General features: G+C 38.6%; 1 protein-coding gene across 1 annotated transcript in view; it reads right to left on the bottom strand.

The window, feature by feature from the left end:
- Positions 1–27,225, bottom strand: part of PRKCA (protein kinase C alpha) — a 324,537-nt gene that overhangs the window by 185,810 nt on the left and 111,502 nt on the right. Inside the window, exon 3 of the mRNA XM_078848471.1 lies at positions 6,856–6,938. Within this exon, the coding sequence (XP_078704597.1) occupies positions 6,856–6,938 (83 nt within the window). The remainder of the gene's footprint in view (positions 1–6,855; positions 6,939–27,225) is intronic.

Raw genomic sequence — 27,225 nt, 5'->3', positions numbered from 1 at the left:
GACTACCAAGAGTAGCAAACAAGCCTTCAATATTATTCTGATTTGGTCACATTAAGATACTTAAGCTGAAACAAACAGAGCTTTGTGTAACTTGGTAGTTCCACTTCACAGGATCTCGTGAACATTTTCTACAGTTCAAATGTGTGTGGGGTTCAAGTCTCAGAGTTTAGCTTTGAGTTCAGGAATCAAAAGCATTAAACATCTCTAAGTCAAACTCAGTTGAAACAGCCATCTCGTTCTCTCTCTCTCTCTGATGCCCTATGGAACTGTAAGTTTAGTCTGATTTCAAAGAAAAGATACAAAAGTGGCCTACAGTTTCACCCAAAAGGTTTGCAAAACTTCAGTGACCTTCTGAGGTACCTGAGGTTTGAATTTGTAACAAAAAACCAAAGCAGCAGACAAATGCTGTGTGATTTTGAGCTTTGTTCCCTACATTCTGCACAGTGAAGCAATGGGAGGGCCTCTTAACACTGGAAATTCTCTTCTCATTATCAAACCTGGCATATAAATAAATCCCAACCACTCTACAGAAAATGATGTACCATTTTAAGATTTCAGTGTATTTCTCAAAAAGTAGATGAGGGGCATTATTGCAGTGACACCAGATTATTGTTATTAATACAAGCAGGGCTCTCTGCAAACATTTCTAACTTTATTAGTGTAATTATTCTATACATCCCTTCTGCCCAAGAGGGAGACAACTTCTTCCCCTTTTTCTCTGTAAATGCCTCTGGATACAGATTGTATGATTTCCTACTCTCTACCAGTCTTTCTAGAATGTAAAAAAGGGTGAAATTTCCTCAAGCTTGTAGTCCTCTTTTTAACTGTAGTATGGCTAGTTGGGGGTTATTTTTTAATCCTGCTGTTCTCCATCAATGCAATAGCCCTTTACAGAGTGATTAAAATGGTACATATTTTGAGTGTCTCTGCCAGGAATTGTTTAATTGTTGAAAGAAATCATGCATCAACAGATATAGACAGAATGCAAAATGTGCTACATGTGAATTTGTCATCTCACGCTGCCGGTACAACACTGACTTCACGATCTATGACAGTAAAACCAAGGGAAGGCCTTTGAGAGCTAAGCCACATATCCATTAGGACCTTACTGGCAGTGCTGTGACCTTTGTTCAAATCACAGATGCAAAGCGTGTAGCTTGTTTTCTAATGTCTCTGATATTGGCCATAATAGATGTTGAGCTTGAAATTACACTTAGTTGGATTTTCCTAGGAAAGTGATATTCAAGGCAAAAAGGGCATCATCTCCTTCTTTATGTCTGAAGGGGAAATCTAAATTCTTCCTCCTTCTCCAATATATTGTTTTAAAATAAACATAACAAAAAGAGCGGACTCATACATTTAATTAATAGGTCGATATAATGAACACTGGCAAAGTAAGTTTCATTTGATCTGCTTATTTTCTTGCGAATGCTGTTAATGCCACTGCTCCCATAATTTCTGCCTTCTCTATCTTCTAGGAAATGTATTTAATGATGGAAACAAAGTATTCTTGGAGGCACTATAACTCTCTTGCTAGATAAAAATCACTTTCTTGAAAAGAGAGAGGAAGAGATCACGCATTGTGTATAAAACTGGTCTGGAAACAGACAAAGCACACACACACTTTCAGAAAATGGCACGAGATTACTTTCCGGGCGAGTATTTAAGTATTCCTGATAATTGAAAGACTATTTTCATCTCAAAAACTTAGAGAATCTCAAATGCAAGTTAACTAGACACCTGAATGAAATGACAACAAATATATCAGACAATTAAATAAATACTAAAACATTTTTATAATTAATATCTTTTTCACAAAGATCATCATATGGTACATTGGAAACACTAGGGCATGGAAATAGTATTCTACATTCCAGGGTATGTGAATTGTACTAACTTAGGTAGTAATAACATAACAGAGTAAAATACTAAAATGTAAACATTATAAAACCTACCAAACATTTTAGTAAACTGAAGCGTAACAGTCTATATAAGCCTCTTCATTTACTATTACCTGTCGTTGTAGAAAAGATTATTAAACATTTATTTTCTGTATTATTCTTACATTTAATCCCCAAAGCATGGTGTGTTATTGCCTGTATGTCAACATTGAAACTAATCATTTAATAACCCAAATGAAGTATTTAAACACGGTCTCCAAAATCCAGACAGGAAATGTAACATGCAATATTAAAAATGATTAACAACTTTCCAGATAATGGACTCTATAACAATCAAGAGAGGCTTCATCCAATTAAATGGCCTCACACTTTCATTTGCAATGCTGCACTGCAGAAAGAAAAGGCAGGAGTGTGCATTGAAGAATACACACTTAAAGTATCAAAGACAGATTTATAGCCCAGGTATATAAACTAATTCACCACCAGTACAAAGGACCTTGCTCCATGTTACCAAGCCTAACAGCTCACTGCCTCTGATGTTGATTTTAAATGCCCCATGTTCTTTACTAGCCTTTTATTCTCATCGGTGAGCACTAATGTAATCATACTTTTAACTCTTGTATTCCTTTCAGTTTTTAAAAGAATCTAAAACCTAAAATAACTGCTGATTATTTGTAGTCACACATGGTATTTAGAGTACCAGTAACACCACCACTGTAGATGAAATCCTGCCCTGTTGAAACCAATGGGAGTTTTGACACTGAATTCAATGGAGCCAATGCAGCTGCCCCCAAAAACGTATAGGCTAAAGGGAAGCACAACATAAGCAGCTGGTGGTGCTGCCTATCTTGTTTTGAGTCCCGTGAGGTGGTGTCTTTCTTCACTGCTGCAAACTGGCTCTTCACCCACACCATGAAGTATAAAGGTTTGACTACTAAAATGTCAGGTAATATCAGGCTCTGACACATTTAAGTCAAGTAGCAGAAGACAGAGTTAAATTTGTTCTGCAGTACTTATGTGTGCTGCCATTCAGGTCCATGGCTGATAGTAATCTGAAGAAAGGAACATTCGGGACACCACTGATTAAGAGGCTGTTTCACATGGGAAAGAGATGATGTGCCAAGAATGGAGGATGAAAAGAAAGGGAGTGGTTAGGAGTAAGACTACCCCCCAGGCACTGGGAAGCGCATAAGAAGAAACAGAAGAGTGGAGTGCTTTAAATGGCATGGCGAGATGTTGGAACTGAATGAGGGGGGGAAGGCGGAGCCAGGGCACACATATAAGGAGATGAAAGGAAAGAGGTCAGAGCAATAGGAGAAGATTATTTTTAATCCCAGGAAGATGAATTTAGCCACAGTATTTGGGTCAGTGTGAAGCTTCATGTATACTAAAGAATTGCACTATTGCAACTTGAACTTGTCCAGTCACATGGGTGCAAGTTGGCACAGTACTGCATGTCCACTACCCATCCAGTTTTGAGTACAATATAAAACACAGTAGTCCTGAGCATCTGAGTTCCACGTCACAGATGTAACCAAGAACTTTCAGCTGGCAAACATGCATGCAGCCATGATTCCTTAAAATGGAAAGCAGAGGAGACCTGAACTTTTATGAGTCTCTGATACGCAGGACTAGCTGGTCTGTGGCAAAAGTATGTAAAACACAAGCTTAACCCACGTATTTGTAACTCATCTCATAACTCGGACCATGCTCTAATCACCAGATCACATGCAGTTCCTCTTTACAAACAAACAAACTACAAATATTTAAATATGTATATATATTTGGAATACTTGATTTCCTTTGAGACACCTTAGATTCTAGTGTGAATTGTGTCCTCATACACCTATCATTAAGAGAGAGCTAGATTGTTTGTACAGACTTACGTTTTGCATTTGCAGAAAACTAATAATTCTGCTGTGCAAGTGTGTGCTATTTCACTGCTTTTGGAGAAAGCGACTGCTTATCTCCAGCATAAATTATACTAAAAGTTATACAAATCAGAGGACTCAGAAGTCGAACTATGGTAACAGCCCTTACCACCTGAAACTTATTTCACTTCCCAAAACAAGAGACGCCTTTAAAGACACATTTTCTTTTCACAAAAGCTATTAATTTCACATGTAAATTCTTAAAAACAACCCAAGCGTTCAGAGTTTATAACCAACGTACAGTTTATAATCCTCCATATAACTTTTTGTCCGTCTATTATCGAGTATATACCACATTAAAAATGTGCATGAGTAGCTCATTAAAATCCAGTGACACGAGTATAGTTTACTGGTATGTGTCATCTGCAAGAGATAATGCTCTGTAATCTGGAGCCTGAATGGGGTATAAGGAACAAAACAGGGTGTTTCAGACAAAGGAAACTTCGGAATGTATTGTTCCCATAAACAGATGTTAAATTACTTCACTGCATAACAGAATTGATAATCCTGAAGGTTTCTATGCAAACAAGCAACATCAGTTTACTATCTCAGGAGGGAGCAATAAAGTTCTCATTTTACATGCAACTTGTAATGAACTGCAGGCCAATTATAAAAAGCCAAAGGTTTCTCACCAGAAATGCTATGCATACATAAAACTATTGATAAAGCTCTTAAAAATGAAGCAGAATCTTTCCAGTTCACTAATGACTACTAGACCACAGCAGATGAGTATTTTGCAAGGGATCAAACTAAAAAGCAAATATAATACTTTACAAAATGCACTTTGCTAATTTATTTCAGTGATTTTCATTTATGAAGCATAGACACAGTAATTAAAATTAATGTACTGATAATTGCTACAGTATATATTGTTAACAAAAAAAAACAACACACCACACACCACCATATCCTAGTAATATAAAACCTTAACACAGCTCTCAGTGACTGAATCCTTTCTGAGAAATGGGATGAGGAAGATGTTGGTTTTTAAATAATTGTAAATTAGCACGGTTCTACTTTAAATACACAGGGAAAATGCAAGAAGGGATAAAATACAAGATGACTAACCTATCTTCAAAATTGTAATGTGCTCTGCAAGGGCAGACTCCTGTAACTATATGGAGCCCCACTAAGTTATGCGGTTCCATGCAGGGACAGGGGACCACCAATATGGAACTTCTAGCAAGGGTCTTAATGTTAACACTACAGACAGTGTTGCTCTAGATACGCAGCAAGATCCCTCTTCTTGCAGTATGTTTCAGTTATGCAGCTTAAAGCACAGGACCAGCGGCTAAAACATAAAATATATTTGACTGTACTATATACTATTAAATAATTATCTGGTGTTTATAAATATGTATGTAGATACAAATGTAAAATGTGCAGTATGAAATGTACACAGCTCCTTGAAATACAGAATAGTTTGTGATCAAGTGGTTTATGAAAAGGGGTCACATTAAGATCCTTTAAAGTTTCTACTAATTAAGAAAATAACGATGAAATTACTTTTTGCCCCATTGCATACTGAGTTATAAAACTGGCTTCTACACAAAAGTATGCTTAATTTTTTTCAAACGTTTTAATTTTTAAAAATAGTTTCAAATGGCTTCACTGTTCAACACACAGAAATTGGCTCATGAGGCTGGTAAAAATGACCAGATTTCAATTTTGTTTCTAGTTAGGCAGATTATTTCCCACAAGTATGGATTCAGCCATCCAGTTAACATCTTCTGAAAGATTGAGCAAACAGTTGGTTCATCTCAAGTCCAATATTGCTCTAATCATTTACTGTGACAATTTTAATCACTATTAACTGCTGATGCATGAGCTAAAATGCATACTTCTCATCCTCTTATGAGGCATCTTCATCTTTCCTGCAAACTTATTACAGATTTGTTTATATCTTGTTGGTAGAAAAATATGTTTTGAAATAAATACCACAGGCCAGAAAAAAATCTTTAAATGAAAAAGAGGGAGCATGTTCTAACTGATCCCAAATTTCAGACCCCATTAATTTGAGGGTGCCATTTGAAAGACATCCCATTCAGTTGTTCACCAATAAAACTTAGAAGAGTATCACAAGGGTATGGGACTTTCACAATTTGCATCCTTCCAAAGAAGGGATGATACAAAATCTGTAGTTTTATTTATTTGCAAGTGATGACAACACATCCATTTCAGAATTAAGAGAAAATATATAAATACACAAATATATTTAATTGTAATTGCACCTTTCATTACTGCTAATTGAGAAGGTGAATTACTTCCTTACACTGTCTTTTTATATTTAACTCAGAGTGAAATTTATTTTTGATTAATATTATGTTGATTGCATTCTTTAATAACGAATCACAAACTACGAAAAGACATTTCCCTCTTTTATTCTGCAACACGAAGTTGCATAGGATGACAATCATATTTTGTGCGTGCGCACTTCCCATGAGAAAAACAGTGAACATTTTCACCTAGCCATGAGCCATGTGACAAATCACTACAGTTACCGTTTAGCCTGACATCACTGAGGTCTGCAAAAACTGAGGTTTGCAACAGTTATGTCTTCATTGAGGAGTTAGTTTGAGTTATCTATATAGCTTGAGTGAGATGGCCAACTGCAAAATAACACTCCTGAAATACAGAGTTATTGTGTTAGGAGCACAGAGTAAATGTTTCCCTTCTGCATTACTAGCTCGAGTGTCAGGAGCACCTGAGCTTGGATTCATGCCTTCTCCTCCCTACGCCCTGGCCCCGCCATAGGCCAGCTAGCTCACCATGCTAGTTTGTTTGAGGAAATACTGTCCTCTGTTATGATGTGGTCAATATTTACCTCAGCTTTCTTACTAAAATGGATATTTCGAGTCTATACATCTTTATATTCATTTCAATATATTGTTCTATTCCCAATAACTTAAAACACTATGATAAAGTGCAATTTTGATTATCTTTGCAGTGAGGCATTACTGTTAGGAGAAACAGTTTTTTTAAAAAAGAACATATCAAAATACATCACATTCTAAGGTACTTACATCAGTGTCAGGCCCTTTGTCTGCACCGGGACAAGAAAAGGTAACGAATTCATGGCACCTCTTGTGAACCACAAAGCAGCAAACTAGTTTAAAAAAAAAAAAAGGGAAACAACGGTTAGAGTGGCACACATTTACTAAATCTTTACTGTTGAAACAAACTGAGTTTAACTGAAATCAGTGTATGGAAGAGGGAACTTCAGAAAGTTAGGATACTTTGGATTAAAAAGTGACAATTCTCTGTGATGTTTACATGTGCGTGTACCCTTTTAATGCTGGTATTACATTTTGTCTATTTTTGAAATACTGTGAAGTATATGAAAGTCACTGTTTGCTCTGCTACAAAAATGACTTGTAGACTTAATATTTTTCCAGTGTTGCAGTCAGGGATTTATTTGGTTACAAATTTGAAAGACACTTCTCCCGCCACAACACAATGTCATATTGGACCAGCAGGTCTTCCAATGTTGCCATTTTATTTTATGGAACACTTGGACTTTTCAGTAGGCCTCTCCTCAAATCTTTATATTTTTCACTCTATAGCTTACACCTTTTAAAGAAAGGAAAACCCAGCCTCTTGGTTAGGACAAATATTTTCCTGAGGGAGTTACACCATCACATGTTAATGTTCTTATGTTCTGCACTTTAGGTGAATACAAAATTACAAGGATATTACTGTTGTTCATCCAGTCTTATGAAAAAGATTGTTCTCTTGTGTATATACCTTGCAAACACTAGTTATATTACATCAGTCAGCGTATTCTCTCTGGTAACTTTGATTTAAGCATTACGGCATTGCATAAACCCTGCTAGAACCATTTTAGACAGCACAACTTGTAAGGAAACTCCTCTAAATCATCATTTATAGATTACACTGTATTTTATTCTATGTAAGGCTGAAAGTTCTTGATTCGATTCAACTACTTAATAATTTAGGAAGAAACTACGGAGCTCATTTGTAACACTTAAGCCATAAAAAAAAACTTCAGACAACTCTACCTAAAAAATGCTCTCTCTTGTTACAGCTAGAGGAAACAAATACAGAGATGTCATAGCTCTATAAATAATTTTCCCTATAAATACATGAATGAGGACAGGGCAAGTGGGAAGAAGAGTGAATGGAAAGAATTCACAAATTTAAAAGGCCAGAAACGGCAACAGTGACAGTGCATAACACAGTCCATAGCATTTTACCTATGAATTATTACGAAAACTAGACAAGCCATTTACAACACACACTTTGCTTCTCTACAAAAGAAAAAAGGACACTAAACTATCTAAACTACTACATGCCACAAGGGGCAACAACAGTGGTTCCCTTAACCACCCAGCAATATTGTTAATCTATCCAACTATACTCTTAGCCCATCAGAAGAATATATCCTATCTCAGGGCCTCTCCTTCTCCCCCTCCACCCCCACGAACACGATACAGTTCTGTGGTGACCTAGAATCCTATTTTCGATGTCTCCGACTCAAGGAATATTTCCAACACACCTTTGAACAACACACTAACCCACAGAGACCTTCCTACCCAAGACTACAAAAAGAAGGATTCTGGGTGGACTCCTCCTGAAGGTCGAAACAACAGACTGGACTTCTACACAGAGTGCTTTCACCGACGTGCACTGCTGAAATTGTGGAAAAGCAACATCACTTGCCCCATAACCTCAGCCGTGCAGAACATAATGCCATCCACAGCCTCAGAAACAACTCTGACATCGTAATCAAAAAGGCTGACAAAGGAGGTGCTGTCGTCATCATGAATAGGTCGGAATATGAACAAGAGGCTGCTCGGCAGCTCTCCAACACCACTTTCTACAAGCCATTACCCTCTGATCCCACTGAGGGTTACCAAAAGAAACTGCACCATCTGCTCAAGAAACTCCCTGAAAAAGCACAAGAACAAATCCGCACAGACACATCCCTGGAACCCCGACATGGGGTATTCTATCTGCTACCCAAGATCCATAAACCTGGAAATCCTGGACGCCCCATCATCTCAGGCATTGGAACCCTGACAGCAGGGTTGTCTGGCTATGTAGACTCCCTCCTCAGGCCCTATGCTACCAGCACTCCCAGCTATCTTCAAGACACCACTGACTTCCTGAGGAAACTACAATCCATTGGTGATCTTCCTGAAAACACCATCCTGGCCACTATGGATGTAGAAGCCCTCTACACCAACATTACACACAAAGATGGGCTACAAGCCATCAGGAACAGTATCCCCGATAATGTCACGGCAAATCTGGTGGCTGAACTTTGTGACTTTGTCCTCACCCATAACTATTTCACATTTGGGGACAATGTATACCTTCAAATCAGCGGCACTGCTATGGGTACCCGCATGGCCCCACAGTATGACAACATTTTTATGGCTGACTTAGAACAACGCTTCCTCAGCTCTCGTCCCCTAATGCCCCTGCTCTACTTGCGCTATATTGATGACATCTTCATCATCTGGACCCATGGAAAAGAAGCCCTTGAGGAATTCCACCATGATTTCAACAATTTCCATCCCACCATCAATCTCAACCTGGACCAGTCCACACAAGAAATCCACTTCCTGGACACTATGGTGCTAATAAGCAATGGTCACATAAACACCACCCTCTCTGAAACCTACTGACCGCTATTCCTACCTACATGCCTCCAGCTTTCATCCAGACCACACCACACGATCCATTGTCTACAGCCAAGCTCTACGATACAACCGCATTTGCTCCAACCCCTCAGACAGAGACAAACACCTACAAGATCTCTATCAAGCATTCTTACAACTACAATACCCACCTGGTGAAGTGAAGAAACAGATTGACAGAGCCAGAAGAGTACCCAGAAGTCACCTACTACAGGACAGGCCCAACAAAGAAAATAACAGAACGCCACTAGCTGTCACCTTCAGCCCCCAACTAAAACCTCTCCATCGCATCATCAAGGATCTACAACCTATCCTGAAGGACGATTCATCACTCTCACAGATCTTGGGAGACAGGCCAGTCCTTGCTTACAGACAGCCCCCCAACCTGAAGCAAATACTCACCAGCAACCACACAACACACAACAGAACCACTAACCCAGGAACCTATCCTTGAAACAAAGCCCGTTGCCAACTGTGTCCATATATCTATTCAGGGGACACCATCATAGGGCCTAATCACATCTGCCACACTATCAGAGGCTCGTTCACCTGCACATCTACCAATGGGATATATACCATCATGTGCCAGCAGTGCCCCTCTGCCATGTATATTGGTCAAACTGGACAGTCTCTACGTAAAAGAATAAATGGACACAAATCAGACGTCAAGAATTATAACATTCAAAAACCAGTCAGAGAACACTTCAGTCTCTCTGGTCACTCGATTACAGACCTAAAAGTCGCAATATTAGAACAAAAAGACTTCAAAAACAGACTCCAACGAGAGACTGCTGAATTGGAATTAATTTGCAAACTGGATACAATTAACTTAGGCTTGAATAAAGACTGGGAGTGGACGGGTAATTACACAAAGTAAAACTATTTCCCCATGTTTATTCCCGCCCTCAACCCCCCACTGTTCCTCAGACGTTCTTGTCAACTGCTGGAAATGGCCCACCTTGATTGTCACTACAAAAGGTTCCCCCAAACCCCCCCCCCCCCGTGATCCTGCTGGTAATAGCTCACCTTAAGTGATCACTCTCGTTACATGGTGTGTATGGTAACACCCATTGTTTCATGTTCTCTATGTATATAAAAACTCCCCACTGTATTTTCCACTGAATGCATCCGATGAAGTGAGCTGTAGCTCACAAAAGCTTATGCTCAAATAAATTGGTTAGTCTCTAAGGTGCCACAAGTACTCCTTTTCTTTTTGTGCATACGGCCTAACACGGCTGCTACTCTGAAATCTTCCCTATTATATAAGTTGACACCATCAAGCCAAGTAACTTGTTTCAAAATCTGGACTTTGGGGCATACAGAAATATAGACATTACCCTGTGAAGATTTCAGAGTAACAGCCATGTTAGTCTGTATTCGCAAAAAGAAAAGGAGTACTTGTGGCACCTTAGAGACTAACCAATTTATTTGAGCATGAGCTTTCGTGAGCTACAGCTCACTTGCATCCGATGAAGTGAGCTGTAGCTCACGAAAGCTCATGCTCAAATAAATTGGTTAGTCTCTAAGGTGCCACAAGTACTCCTTTTCTTCTTCCTGTGAAGATTGGTACTCTGTTTACAACTATATGAAGTTTTTGCTTATTTAAAATTATGTTAGGAGCATCATTTTACATATTTTAAAATGACTGTAACATTGCTGTGGTTAACTTTTGTTAAACCTAGTGGTCATTTTTCAGAAGTTTCAAGCAAATTTGACTCTTTAAATGCGCACTTGGACTAAAAGTCCCATAACTGTTGATTGGCAAACTGGGTCAGGATTTGTCACGTTATACAGCAATGAAGAGCTTTTTCAAAACTTAAATGCATCATGTAGCCAGGTGGCATGTCTATTTATGGGACATAAACTTGTCCATTGTTGGCTCCACTTCAGACATTCCCCACAATTCCCCTGAAAATTTGCCACTGCCAACAAATATGTATGGGGCCTCCTAGTAAATACTCATGGGTTTAAGGAGACGTGTATTTGAAGCAGGAAAAGGATTTATTTCCTCCTGGCAGAGCCTCTCTTTGCCCACAACAGTCAATTTTGGTGCCTTTTACAGGCGACAGGAATTATCCAACAGGGAGCATAGCCTTTGTTCCCCTGAAGTCCTACCCCACAAAGGTGGACTATTTGAAGTGGCCAGTGCCACTTATCAATCAATTCTGAGGAAAGAAATGTCATTAAGCTGAGTTACAGTTGTAAATCTCTATCAGTCTCTGACAGGAGGAGAAATCTAAAAGATCTCTGTAGTTATCTGAAAACCCATAAATGTTAGACATAGAAGTTATAAATACTGTATAACACGCAAAGAGATATTACACGCTTAATTATATTCTTTAGGTTGGATGATGCATAAACTGTCAACACCAGTAATGAGAATAATATAGTTGACAATTAGTCCTCACTGTAATTTTATATAGTCTTGAAGTATGTTATGTCTTTGAAATAGCAATTTCACAACAATTTATCTGTGATGGCTTTTATGCTGTAAGACACACATAAACAAACAGTAAATTGCTTTCTTCATGCATTCAAAAGTTGTCAACATGCATACAGCAGATTAGTAAAATTTATTGAAGTAATTTGATACAAAGAACTACGTTTTCTCGGCCCACTTGGCTATTTGCAGCCAAGTGTTCAATAAGGTCTGTTACCATATTCCTATAAAATCCTTTCAGGTTCATCAGCAATCAAGTGCAGCGCCTCAATACATATCATAATCATCATCAAAATTTAAGCAAAATTCAATGTGATCAGATAAAGTAAAATACAAAAAGTAACACCAATGATGAATTTGGCAGTTTGTTGACAAAGTCTCCGTGCAGCTCGAAACCTTGTCTGTCTCTTCCACCAAATGAAGTTGGTCCAACAAAAGATATTATCTCATCCACATTGTCGCTCTCATATCCTGGGACCAACATGGCTACAACAACATTGCAAACATTAATTTTAATATGCAGTTAGCAAAACTGAATCACTTGAGGACTAATGCTCTCTAATAGTTTGCCAGCTCTGTTTTTATAGCTGATCTATACCACCACTAATGGAAGTTCCACATTACCATACCTACATCAGTGCACGTACACAGAGCTATAATTTTATTCAATTCAGAGAAGTGAAATAAAAAGGTCCAAAAAAGGATAAATGAGTACTGAGAAAAAATGTTTTCTAGTAGTCAGTGATCTCTGTATGCCTTGAGGGCAAACTAGACAAATGCAATCCATTCAGTCACAAAGGATGTAATGTGTTTGAATACTGCACTTTACTTGGAATGGACAGGGAAAGATATAAGAAGTAGAAAGAAGTTGAAATATTACATCTTTCAGTAGGCCACTACCTTTTGGTTTTAAGAAAGTACAATTGCTCTAGTGCTAAAGGTCCCACATAGCCGAAACATATTTGACCTCATGTTTTAAATATATTTTAGAAACATATTTCACTTGTTAAAGTTCATTTTCAGAGTCATAAATCAATGTGCCCATTTAAGACTAAGAGGATTATCACAAGGCAAAAGAACTCATTGCTTGTAATGGTTTTCTGTCTCCTCACACAAAATAGGATACATACTCAATAAATAGTGCACGTATACAGTATATTTTCCATATGTAGTCAAGGGTCCATACAGGACCAATTAAGTTTGTATTAGGCATTAAAATTCCTATGCTACTTGATTATTATTGAACTAAGTTTTCCATTAATATGCAGACTTGTATCATGATCCTACACACACTTACGTAGATCAGCAGTCCCATTCAACTCAATTGTTCCATTCAGGTGCATAAAGTTTCTCAAATGCATAAATGTTTTTAGGCCAGGGATTTCAAGTTGGTGATGTATTTGTATATCATACAAATAGTTTCTCATAGATGAAACTGTCAAAACGTTACCGTGTAATATTCTCTTCAATTACAGTTAACAAAAGGGTATAAATACTTTTACCGGTGTGACAAAGTTCCTCCTCTACCTTGGTGGGTCTTGCGCTTATTGGCAGATTTGCTCGCCTTGGAGCTTCACGGCAGCCCTCAGCTTGGCTGTTTTTCTGAACCCACAGTCCAGGTCGACTCCTCCTGTGTCTGACCAGGAGTTGGGAGGATTTGGGGGGAACCCGGGCCCACCCTCTACTCCGGGTTCCAGCCCAGGGCCCTGTGGAATGCAGCTGTCTAGAGTGCCTCCTGGAACAGCTGTGCGACAACTACAATTCCCTGGGCTACTTCCCCATGACCTCCTCCCAACACCTTCTTTATCCTCACCATAGGACCTTCCTCCTGGTGTCTGATAATGCATGTACACCTCAGTCCTCTAACAGTCCGCGTTCTCACTCTCAGCTCCTCATGCCTCTTGCTCCCAGCTCCTCACATGCACACCACAAACTGAAGTGAGCTCCTTTTTAAAACCCAGGTGCCCTGGTTAGCCTGTCTTAATTGTCTCCAGAAGGTTCCTGATTGTTCTGGAACCTTCCCTGTTACCTTACCCAAGGAAAAGGGACCTACTTAGCCTGGAGCTAATATATCTGCCTTCTATTACTCTCCTATAGCCATCTGGACCAACCCTGTCACACCGGTTATTGAAATAAAAAGTGTTACATTTATTTTTATGCTTTGAGCTTTGCTATAATTCATGTTTTTTACATGAACTCTCCTATCTGGAATTGATAAATGTAATCATAAATATGGGGGGGGGGGCGAATGGCACTCTCTATAGCAGTGCAGTATTTGGAATTCAATGTCTTTAGTAACAGAAAAATCTATTGCATATTATATTTGCATGTTAAAATAAAATTATCAGGTTCAGTTTTGTATCTCAAAACAATTTTTTCTGGGATCAGTTGTAGAGCTGTAAGAAAACAAACAAATGTTTTATATCTATTAAAGGATAAATAATGGCACCCTGCACAGACTATGTTTTGTTTTTTTTTAAGCTGACAGGCCATACAACTTCTCCCATAATAAAATAGCCAGTGATGGAGAATACATCATGATCCTTGGTGAACTGTTCCACTGGTTAATTACCCTCACTGTTAAAAATGTACATCTTATTTCTGGTCTGAATTTGTCTAGCTTCCACTTCCAGCCATTGGATCATGTTATAGCTTTCTCAACTAGACTGAAGAGCCTGTTACTAAATACTAGTTTCCCATGTCGGTACTTACAGACTGCAATCAAGTCACCCTACAACATTCTCTTTGTTAAGCTAAATAGATTGAGCTCCTTGAGTATATCACCATAAGGCATGTTTTCTAATTCTTCAATCATTCTCATGGCTATTCTCTGAACCCTCTACACTTTATCAATATCCTTGTTTACATCAGCACTATTACCTTTATCATCTAAACTTGTAATCTCATTAAAAAAATCTAGTTTCATAGGATCTATTTTCCATAAATCCATGCTGATTGCCATTAATTATGTTACTCTTCTTTCTTTAAGTCTTTTATTCATCAAATCCCATATTAGCTGTTCCATTATCTTGCCCAGGATCAATGTTTGACATCCTCATTGTTCCAAGGTTTGTGGTCCAGCAAGCACCTCAGCCAACTCTTTTAAAACTCTTGGATGCAAGTTATCTGGACCTGCTGATTTTCAAAGGTCTTACTTTAGTACCTACTGTTTAACATCCTCCTGATGTACTAGTGGAATAGAAAGAGTATCATCATCATATCATATGACTACATCTGTTTTTTTTTCCCAAATACAAAACAAATATTTATTGAACACATCTGCCTTTTTTGTATTTATCAATGTTAATTCTACCATTTCCATATATTAATGGACCGATACCATTATTAGGATTCTTTTTGTTGCTAACGTTATTAAAAAATTCCTTATTGTCCCTGACTATTCTGGTCATAGATTGCTCCTTGTGTCCTTTTGCCTCCTTTATCGATGGTCTACAATTCCTCACTTCTGATTTATATTCACTACTATCAGCTTTCCCTTTCTTCTATTCATTATATATTATTTGATAATGTTTTATAGCTATCTTCACTTCCCCTCTAAACCAGGTCAGTTTTTTAACCAATATGACCTTTTTCCTTGACTGTGGGTCTATTCTTTTTGGGGCATCTAGTAAAGCATTCTTAAAACAATTCTCTATTATCATTTACATTTTTTCTGATTAAATTATTCCTCTCAGCTGATATGGCTCCTTCTTGTTTTCAGCTTTGTGAAACTGACCGTTTTAAAGCACCAAGCATACTTAAGGCAGCAGAGAACTTAAGTGGCTACTCAATGGAACCTCAGTAAAAGGGTTATGTCCTAGCAGAAAGAGTGGAAAAATAGGCCACCTTGTCCCACTTGAAGAGAGAGGCGTGAAGAGATTGGGGCAGCAGACCATTAATGGGGAACCTAGTGATAGACCAAGCTTTCCTGCAAATAGCAAAACAGATCTACCAACTGTGGAGGCAAGTAACAGCCTTCCAGTTCACCAGAAGACCAGCAAGCAGAGGCAGGCAGGGCCTGTGCCCCTGCTCCCTTGAATGCATGAATTCAGAAACAGTCAAATGATTCTGTAAATTCATGATAATTTTCAGAAACAACAACAAAAAATTACTTCTTAAAATGAAACATTACTTGCCTAAAAATAAGAAACCAAAATATCAGAAGCACTGTACTGCAAACCTTAACATAATGCTGTAGAGTCAGGACTTGTTCACTCATCAGTGAGCTTGGCATCAGCTTGCAGAATCTAAGCTTTCATTTAACAACAACATTTCTAGACCTCATGGTTATAAAAGCACCAATGCTGCATTTCTCTGTATACAGAGCCTTATTGAAGCCACTAGGATTCCACGCAGGCACAACTGTGCGCCCATGATCAGTGAATTGAGGAACTGAGCCCTAATCCTTCAAATATGAAATAAGTGTAAACTATTACCATGCTGTCTTTCCAGGTCTGAAGATTACAAGAGTCTCTCCTATGACTCATTGCTTTTTTAAGCTACACCAGTGTGAAAACTGGTCCTTGTTCACAGGTGGTATGGGGAATCTCCTGTAGGCACTCATGAAATTGGCAACTATTAGATCACTTTCACACTGCTAAACTGCTGCTGTTTCTTAGGAAAGATATGAGCAACAACAGAGGCACACACTAGAGCAGCAGTGGCCAACCTGAGCCTGAGAAGGAGCTAGAATTTACTAATGTACATTGGCAAAGAGCCACAGTAATACATCAGCAACCATTCCTCAGCTCCACCCCACCCCGCTCCCAGCGCCTCCCACCCATTGGCAGCCCCGCCGATCAGCGTCTCCCCCTCCCTCCTCACACTTCTCAATCAGCTGTTTCATGGCATGCAGGAGGCTCCGGGAGGGAGGGTGGAGGTGCAAGAGCATGGCAGGCTCAGGGGAGGCGGCAGGGGTTGAGCAGTGAGCACCCCCCAGCACACTGGAAAGTTGGCGCCTGTTGCTCCAGCCCCAGAGTCGGTGCCTAGACAAGGAGACGCATATTAACTTCTGAAGAGCCGCATGTGGCTCTGGAGCTACAGGTTGGCCACCCCTGCACGAGAGCAGTGCTTTTCAAACGTATTTGATCATGCCCCCTTCTTTGTGTCTGCAATAGTTTACAATCCCCCCTCACCCCACCACACAAATATATATACCAATAAAAAATTTAACTCTCACTAAATATTAAAACAGTAAGGCACTGATTCAAACAAAGCCAATGATCCATTGTAAAAAGACCAAAAGCAAAACTGTGATTGTGGTCGATGCTTAAAATTAAATGTGCACACCGTGTCCTAGCAAATGGATTAACATAGGGCAACAACTTTGTATAATGCTATGAAAGCTTAACAGAATCTGTCAAAAGACCCAGCGCCACCTGAGGACCCAATATGTCTAGAGAAATCAGCTTTTGCTAGTTATTCATTGCTGTGGGTAAAATGTGCACAGTAAGAACATAAGAATGGCTACACTGGGTCAGACCAAAGGTCCATCTAGCCCAGTATCCTGTCTTTTGACAGTGGCCAATGCCAGGTGCCCCAGAGGGAATGAGCAGAACAGGTGATCAACAAATGATCCATCCAGTCATCCATTCCCAGCTTTTGGCATACAGAGGCTAGGGACACCATCCCTACTCACCTTGGCTAAATTCCTCCATGAATTTATCTAGTTCTTTTTTTAATCCTGTTACAGTCCTGGCCTTCACAACATCCTCTGGCAAAGAGTTCCACAGGTTGACAGTGCATTGTGTGAAGAAATATTTCCTTTTATTTGTTTTAAACATGTTGCCTATTAATTTCATTTGGTGACTCCTAGTTCTTGTGTTATGAGGAGTAAATAACACTTCCTTATTTACTTACTCCACACCAGTCATGATTTTATAGACCTCTATCATATCCCCCTTTTTTTCCCCTTAAGCTTTTCATGTCCCGTCCCCCTCCCAGAATACATTCCATGCCCCCACCCATGCCCCCCAGGGGAGCCGGCTCCCCAGTCTGAAAACTTCTGCACAAGTAGTATTCACAAGGACATGACCCAAAACCGTAGGCTAGGAGAGGTGTAAAGTAGCACTCTCCACCCACGCAGGAAGTGATCGGTAATGCCTGTTGGGGACGGGGTTAGAAAAGGTGCCGAGGCGGACCTGAAGAAACTGCTCTTTCCTTGCTCCTAGCATCAGACAGGATTTTGAGACTTCAAATTTATCACACACCTACTAGCCTGGTGCTACAAGAGATGGAAACCCAAAGAAGGGTTCCAGAGCTGTACGGTAGTAAAAAATCCAGCATTATCCTCTTTACCATCAGCTTCAGGGTGGGACAGCTTGGCATTCACCTGAGCATTACAATTAAACCAGGGGTGGGGAACCGCCAGCCCACTGCTTAATTTAATTTGGCCTGTGGCAAGTCTCCAGACTGCGGGCTGTAAGCCCGGAGTCTCAGCACCCCCACTCCCCCTTCGCAGCTCCTGGACCAGCCCTGCAGCTTCCATTGGACGTGAACCAAAAAAAAAGCACATGATTTGAATTACACAACGATTTGTGATTCAGAACACTCACCTTTTAAGATCAGGTCTGCTAAATGCAACATTCAAAACACAAGCTGCTTATTATCAAAACATTTAATTGAATCAACAGAATATTCAGAAAGCATTTGACATGCATTTCTCAAGAGAGGGTATCTTTCTAAAAAAGATATGCACTAGCTCAACTACAAATTAGGGCATGATGCAGAATCCCTGGGTGGAATTCTCTGGCCTGTATTATGGAGAAATCAGATTAGATGATCATAACAGCCCCTTCTGGTTTTAACGTTTATGTATCTATGACATCAGTTTAATATCTAGTTTATGGTTCGTATATAAAGCTAAACTTTAGCTACCAGTTCCTGGGTCTAAGGGGTTGTTGTTGACACTAAGCTAATAAGACATTTTACTAATAAATATTTAACATATTTTGTTTCATATACTTTGTAATGATTTTTTTTAGAGGAACAAGAATATAAAATTGGTGATTAGAGTCTCAAAATAAAATTCCACACCATCCACTTAGAATAACTAATTTTGACTCATTTTATGGGTTTAATCAGGCCACAACTTTATTATTACATGTCGGCAGATCAAAGTGTACAGTGCAGGTAGCTCCATATTCATTCAATATCTCAATGGCAGGCTTCCATCAGCCCCCCTCTTTTTCCATCCAGGTCCCCCAGCCACCCCATTGCCAGATCCTTACCATTGCCACCCCTCCAACTAAGGTTAAGGTGGGCTATAAGTAAGGGGGCTTGGCTCCCTGCTGTACCAGTCATAGGAGCACCAAACCCCTTCCCCCACCCCACCCCGTTCCGCTCCTTTAACCAACACCTCCTTTTTAAGCCCTTTACCAAGCCATATGTACATGGTGACTGTACATCTTCCCTAATGAGTAGCTGCACTGGACGTCCGCCCCACACTTACATAATGAGCTGTTACATCATAGCCTAATTCCCTTCCCTACTCACCATAACAAAGCCCTCTCTGAACTTGCTGTGTGGAAGGCGAAAAATCCCCACTCCACCTAGGCCAATCTGGTGGTGAGGGAAAAATTCCTTTCCAGAGAAGCGACTAGCATGATGCCCACAGCAGGTCCTGACCAAACCTTGTATTTTGCCACTTCAAGGAGCGGGAAGATGGGTGCCTGACGCAGGGGAAAGCGTTTCTCCTGATGGGTTTGACCCTTTTCGACTCCCTAGCTGTTCTGATCCCGGGGAATGTGTCAGCGTTACCACACTGACCCACTCCCCCTTGTACAACAGCTTCTGAGCCTCTCCCGCACCCTTGCCCCTAAAGTGCTCTCTCTCCTCCTCCCCAGCAAGCTGGACAACGAGTGCGGTGTGGTCATTTCCAAAGTGGTTCAAAAGGGATAGTGGACAGGTTTTTTTTTTAAACCTTTTTCAATATATGAGTGGCATTAAAAATGCATTGGCTGATCATAGTTATATCATTAAATATAACAGTTTTTCTATACTAAGTGATTAACATGTTTAATTAACATATTTTAATTAACCTGCTAGTTAACATATTTTAAAATACTATTCATTTTCCCACTGTAGATAAAGTGTACCCATACTGTACAAGAAACAGAATAGGGATAAAAAGAAAGACAGGCAGCAGAGCATTAATCCAAAATTAGGTGAAAATATAAACTTTCTCCAACCTCAACTGCATCTCTCCGTATTTCATAGGTTCTTCTATCAAGTAATTTAGCAAACCAACTTTTAAAATGTGATGCCTGGATTTTAGGCTCCTAAATCCATATTTAGGCACGCACAAAAGGCTTGGATTTTCAGTTCCCTACAAGTCCATGAGAATGCTAGCTCCACACCTTTGAAAAGCTTTCCAATATTGTACTTCACAACGGTAATCTTGTGGACAGACCTAAGAATTTATGAAGAGGTACATGATATTAACTCCCACCAACTGTGTAATCAACGTAAGTCACTGGTATGTATGTGGATATAATAATTAGTATCTTAGTACGGAGCCAGGCTGACCTAACATACCATCAACTAAAACTGTTTTAAAACTCAAGTGAATAATTATGCACAAATTAAGAGAGTTCTGGAACAATGTTCTCAAACCATATGAAGCCAGTGGATGAGAGGTGAGGGAAATTAACCTACGGTCACAACATGGATGGCTACGATGAGTAAACTAGAATTAACTTTCCCTTTACCATCTTATAACCTGTCACACAATAGAGATCATATGCCCTCCACAAGTGCTGATACAAAAAAATAAATAAAATAAAATAAAATAAACAGTGAACTTGAGAAACAGTTATTTGGACTGAATTATTATTTTTAAAAGTTCTACTGTAATGTTCAAAATGAAACCAACATCATTTTATTAAAATGTGGTACATATAATAAGTTCTAAGCAAGAATGAACACTCTGGATATTTCACATTCATAACCCAAACCATTTTATGGATCTGAATAAAGCACCATCTATAAAGCAAGTTTTTCACACTTCTTCTATCTAGGTTTCTATAAGGTTTCCCATCACTATGGTGTCTGAATGCCTTCCACAAAAAATTTTTCCTCTTTACATTCTGCTTTTTTTCACTACATTAGGAATCTATCACTTTCTCAATTTTAAGTTCCAGCAAAGAAAGATCATTCCTATATTTTAGTACAGTAGCCTTAAAATAAAGCATATTACTTTCAGTGTGCAAGCAGATCAAAGTGAAATACTTCAGTAATAATTATAATGCTAAATATACACAGCAATCAAGATTTGTTTTCTGCATTTTTAAATCTCCTTATCTTAAAAATCTTAAAACAAGTCTTAAAAGAAGTAATAGAGGGGTAGCTGTGTTAGTCTGTATCCACAAAAACAATGAGGAAACCAGTGGCACCTTGAAGGCTAACAAAGCTTATGCCCAAATAAATTTGTTAATCTTTAAGGTGCCACCGGACTCCGCGTTGTTCTTAAAAGAAGGACTTCCTAGATTTTTACTGGTTTGCAATTTATTCACTAGACTCCCCGAATTCTGTGGAAATAGAAACTTGATTCCCTCCAAGTTTCATAACCGCTCATTTTCTGAGGAGGTTCTAATAGTTCTCTTTCCCTTCTCCAATACGTAAAAATTCCTTCAGCTTCAGGAAGAAGCAAGAACTGAGTAGGGTGTTTTATGGTATGTTTTTATTTAATTTCAGTTTATAGTTCTCGACTGCACTGTTGTATCATAGTTCCCTACTTGAGACTTATTTACAGTCTTACACTGTCTGACTTCCAAAAAGCTCTCACTAAGCACACTTCAGTCTTTCACCAGCTGGTTTTTCCACATAGCATCATTCTATGCAGTGATTGTTTCTACTGTTTCCATTTCCTGCATGGCACAGTTATATACTTTGGGCATGGTCTTCAGCTGGTGTAAACTGGCATTGCTCCACTGACTTCAGCTGAGGTAGGCTGATTTTATACCAGCTGAAGTACTAGCTCAATGAATACTGTCCACTTGATAACCTAGTCTGCTAATCTGTCTAAATCCCAATGAATCCTGCAATTATCATTTGGGTAGTTTGTTTCACTTATTGAAAGATCACTGACTAGCAATTGCCATTAATATTACTCACAGCTGAGGCACATTTTAGGATCCAAAGATATTTTTGACTTCCAACTTCCCTCTCTAGTGAAGAGAAAAGCTTGATTTAGGCTTGCATGAGCAGTTATGTGGGAGGGTAGTTTCTTCATATCTTTCATTATAGTCAAAAAAAGAATCAGATTTTTTGTCTGCTTTGACAACTGACTACTTCTGTAGCAGTTGTCACCTACCTTTGAAGATGCTGCAAGAACTCCTACATCAAAAAGATTGCGCAATCTTTAACTAATTGTTTCTCTGGAACCACACTAACCCTGGAAGGGAACTGATTTGGCTATGTAATGCTTTCCTGCCAACCTGAGATCCTACACTACTTATCCACAACTCTGCCTCTAAACAACTTGAGTTATTGTTATGAAATCATCACACATTTTGCCAGATATTTCTGGTAGTTTCTTTATCCTCCTCTAAGATCTTTATCACATTCAGGACATTTGTATTTATTTTATAAATCAATTTTATTTGGGCATTCGCATTTACATGTATTAATTATTACTGTTAAGCCTTTCGAATGTGTTAAGAAATATTGTTTTATATTGCCTGTGACATGACATAATGCTTCCTTGATTTTTTTCTTTCAAATTTGTTGTATGTGTAATAGGATATTTTAATTTATTTGATTCTACAGGAACAAGTGTGGACATTTAGTTAACTGCAGCAAGGGTAAAGGGCAGGTTTCTCCGGCTTCTTACAGGCTCACTAGATTTGAGTTGTGTTAATGGCTTTTTGAGCAACACTGCCACAATAGTTTTGAAGGTGGTGGTAAACTGGTGCAATTTACACACTGAGCAATCCTGAAAATGTAAGTTACACCATGTCCCTTCTGAGTAAGGCCCACTGACATTACTTTCTCCTTCCAAGAAAACCAAGGAGACTGCATGAGGAGGTGCAACCCTGGACGTCCCATACAGCTTCAAGACGCATTATATGGATGAGCACTAACCTGACACCTTTACAAAGTATCTAGCAGACAAGCCAGACATTCTCTTGAAAGCAAATCAATATGTTCATCGTATCACCAGCAAATATGGCTTGTATACTTAGTGGATAAATAGTATGTCAGGAACAATAAACTAGTCCATGATACACCATCGATCTTTTTAATTTTTTACTAAAGATGCCAAAAACAGCTTCCTCTCAGTAAATAACAGGCTAAATAAAAAAAAAATCGTATGAGAAATGGTCTCGCCAAGGTCCCTTGTAAAACTGAGCTTTTTAGCCCACTTATCTTAACATTTAAGATGCATTCCCTCTTTGTGTTATATCTCGTAACATTTGCTAAATCCACTGAAGTTTTTTTTTAATGCTGTGTTTACAAGCTCTCTCTAAAGTAACTAATTCCTCTATAAAACATCCAAAATGGATGGACCAATTCTTCTTTTGTCCAAAGAGTAAATTGTCACCACTGTCCAAAAGGATCCCCATCACAATGGATGGCTTCTTATAAGAAACCCTATTTTAGGGTCTTGAGGATTGCCTTAAAGAAAAGCTGTAGTTTGTTGACTAATAGAGTGGCTTAGTAGTCTTCTTAATGACTGCTGATCATCGCTTAGGCAACAACTCAAGCAGCTTATGGATCACGAACATAATCTATCAGTAACACTCCAGAACATGATGAATAAGCAAATAGGAAACAACACAAAGTGGAATGATCCAGGAAAATATGCAGGAAGAATCATCAGCCAAATATAAGGAGGAATTGGACTGAATCCAAATTGTACAGGTGTTCCACATATTTACAAAGGATCCATTAGGCACATTAGCTATTAAGTGGTTTTTATGAAGTATTTGTAGTCTCATTCTAGTTCTTAGTGGACAGCCTCTACCTTACCACAAAGGAATTATATTGTATTGATCTGATTCTCTCCCGTCTATCTGATAAACTCTCCATTATGACTGATAGCATTAGGGCAATGTAGGAAGAATATCTTTTATTGCCATGGCACATTCCATCCAGCATTTAAAGATTTTCTGTTTCAGTGATAGTAATCTAGCACAGGGGTGAGAGCTCTCTTTCACTCTCGCTCTCTGTTACTCACTCACCCCACCCCACACACACACAAATAGAAAACTCCCATTGAAGTTTGCACAAATAAGAACTGAAGAAGCAGTGAGTAAGAATATCAAGATGTGACCTTTAATGCACTTAAGTGAAGTGGACTGTACTTGGAAAACTATTAGTAAAGACATCAATAAGCAACACAGAAAGGAGGCCATCATAATAAAGTGTAGTGCACATAAGTAAAATCAACTATCAGACAAACACTCCCATAAATACCTTTATTTGAAAGGTTTAAGTGCACTCTCTTTCAAAAATGTATAGTAATCTTATATTAAGACTACTCATTTAAGTTAGTTTCCAGGTGTAGCACAGCAGCCTGTGTTTAGGATTATCTGAACTCAAAGTTGAGTAATCATAATAGACTAATTAATTTGATTTTATCAGATGTGTACTGAGTTAACAAGTCATTATGGAAATGATGCACAACTCTCTCCCTGTGTCCTGCTTACATATTCTCTTTGTAAGCAGGAAAAAAAGCAATCAGCATCACTGCAAGCAAAATATTCAATACCTTCAAACAAGAAATGTTTTAATTCTCAGACTGATCACTGAAAATTAGAATAGAACCACTTCTTAATGCACAATTCCAAAATAAAAAAGTGACTTTTGTTGCTGTGTGAAAGCAAAAGTGTGTATGTATACACACACACACACCCCAACTTAAATCCCACTTCAACCCTTGCCGAATTCAATAATTAATGCCTCCAAGTCTTGAACCCAAGACTACTGTTATAAGTGAAACTGTTATGTAAGTAGTACACATCGATAACTTTAACTTCTTTATGAATAATTTTGAGTTTGTGCTTAGGATACTAGTATTAAAATCATATGGCACATAAAACTAACTTCTGAAACCACTGATTAATCTGGAAACAAACAATATTTTCTGTAATGGTAACATATGGCCCTCATTCTTGAAAAGAAAGGTTTCAGTGTGAAACTAATTAGAGGTTTCAGAGTAGCAGCCGTGTTAGTCTGTATTTGCAAAAAGAAAAGGAGGACTTGTGGCACCTTAGAGACTAACCAATTTATTTGAGCATAAGCTTTCGTGAGCTACAGCTCACTTCATCGGATGCATTCAGTGGAAAATACTGCATGCATCCGATGAAGTGAGCTGTACCTCACGAAAGCTTATGCTCAAATAAATTTGTTAGTCTCTAAGGTGCCACAAGTACACCTTTTCTTTAAACTAATTAGAGTTATAAGTCTATGAAAATAGGGACAGAGTTAAAATAATGGACAAAAAAAATGATGAGAAATAATTAGTTTCAAAGTAAACATGAGTATCATTATATATTAACTACTATATTTTCAGCCTCTTTTTGATTCTCAAATAAAGATATAAGTGCAGAATAATTCTAATTCACTATTAAACTCCCCTCTTCAAAAGCAATACAAAAGAATAACCCGAAGGATAAATCTCAGGTCTATGTAATGCATGTTTCCCTTAACAGAGACCACGTGAAACAGTGGCATAAGAAAGGCAAAGACATAACATCAGTAAGTGATGGAAGACGAATACTGAATATTTTTAATGCTTTGGTATATTGTGTTATTTAAAAGTAATAACTACCATAACAACTTGTTATTTTGACTTTTATTATACTTCAACAAATTACAAAGTATTTATCTGGCATGTGATTCGATAAATAAGTTAGAGAAGGTCTAGCAAGGGATGGCATAAAATAAGACTACACATTTTAAGACTTTCTGAATGTTTGGTTATTATTACTGTCCAAAGCAGCCATAGCCATTTGTTCTTATCTCAAGTTCCCTAATATTTTTTACTGAATATTCCTTTACGTCTTTTCTTCCCTCAGATGCTACTTTAATTGTGCAAACTACCTTCATTTATCACTAATTATTTTAATCAAGACTCCTGCAAATTTATATCATGCATGTTTCTTTACACTTTAATACTTCAAATGTTATCTGATAGAGTTTTGTGTCTTGCACATCTTAATCAGACTGATATTACATGCGTAGCCTTTTCTGACTTTCACAACAGTTCATTTGGTCTTGGGTTGCACCTAGCATTTTAATAGCACCTTAAACTGTTCATTAATATCTATCCCAAGCTTACAGCAATCCTACACCCTTCCAGTATTAGTCCTTGAGCATAAGAACTGTTTATGCTTCTGACCTTTGTCAGCTGAAACCAAAACTTCGCTTCATTCAGATCTGCCAGCTGCTGCCGGAATATGCCTCTGGATAATCAAAGAAGCTGGAAATGCTCAGATCCCAACAATTTAACTCACTGGGTAACATATGTATTGGCTAAATCTTTACATTATTTGTCAAATGCCAACAGTGTAGCTGGTCCTGTAACATATAGTTTACAATACAAAGACTGCCAGTCATCTTACTGCTGCAGAAAACATACCTAAGACCACCTCATTTCAAAAGCCCAGTTCACGTTCACCTTCAGCCTTCTGGTTAGTCATTACATGTACCATGAACACCTCAATAAACTAGTTTGCAAGATATGAAACTCCTACATAACTTGTACAATGGGAAAAAATTTTCTTCTGTAGCAGAAAAAAAGTTATGTTATTGTAATACTTAGAACAGTGGGTTGGCTTTGAGGACTACAGTATCAAAACAAGTTTACTTGCTTCCTCCCCTGCAAGAATGAAAGATACATGCTCTACTTTATTAAGTAGATAATGAGCTGATCTTTCATTAGTTGGAAGCATCTGCCGGTCTACCTTTCTCCCCTCATTTGTAATACACTGGGTATTGTATTTCAGAGTAACAGCCGTGTTAGTCTGTATTCGCAAAAAGAAAAGGAGGACTTGTGGCACCTTAGAGACTAATCAATTTATTTGAGCATAAGCTTTCGTGAGCTACAGCTCACTTCATCAGATGCATACTGTGGAAACTGCAGAAGACATTATATACACAGAGACCATGAAACAATACCTCCTCCCACCCCACTCTCCTGCTGGTAATAGCTTACCAGCAGGAGAGTGAGTTTGGGGGGGGGGGGGCCGAGGGTGAGAAAACCTGGATTTGTGCTGGAAATGGCCCAACTTGATTATCATACACATTGTAAGGAGAGTGATCACTTTAGATAAGCTATTACCAGC

The sequence above is a fragment of the Lepidochelys kempii genome, chromosome 14 (genome assembly GCF_965140285.1).
Source record: "Lepidochelys kempii isolate rLepKem1 chromosome 14, rLepKem1.hap1, whole genome shotgun sequence".
Lineage (NCBI taxonomy): Eukaryota > Metazoa > Chordata > Testudines > Cheloniidae > Lepidochelys > Lepidochelys kempii.
Note: the sequence above shows the minus strand (reverse complement) of the source record. Positions and strands in the feature narration are given on the sequence as shown.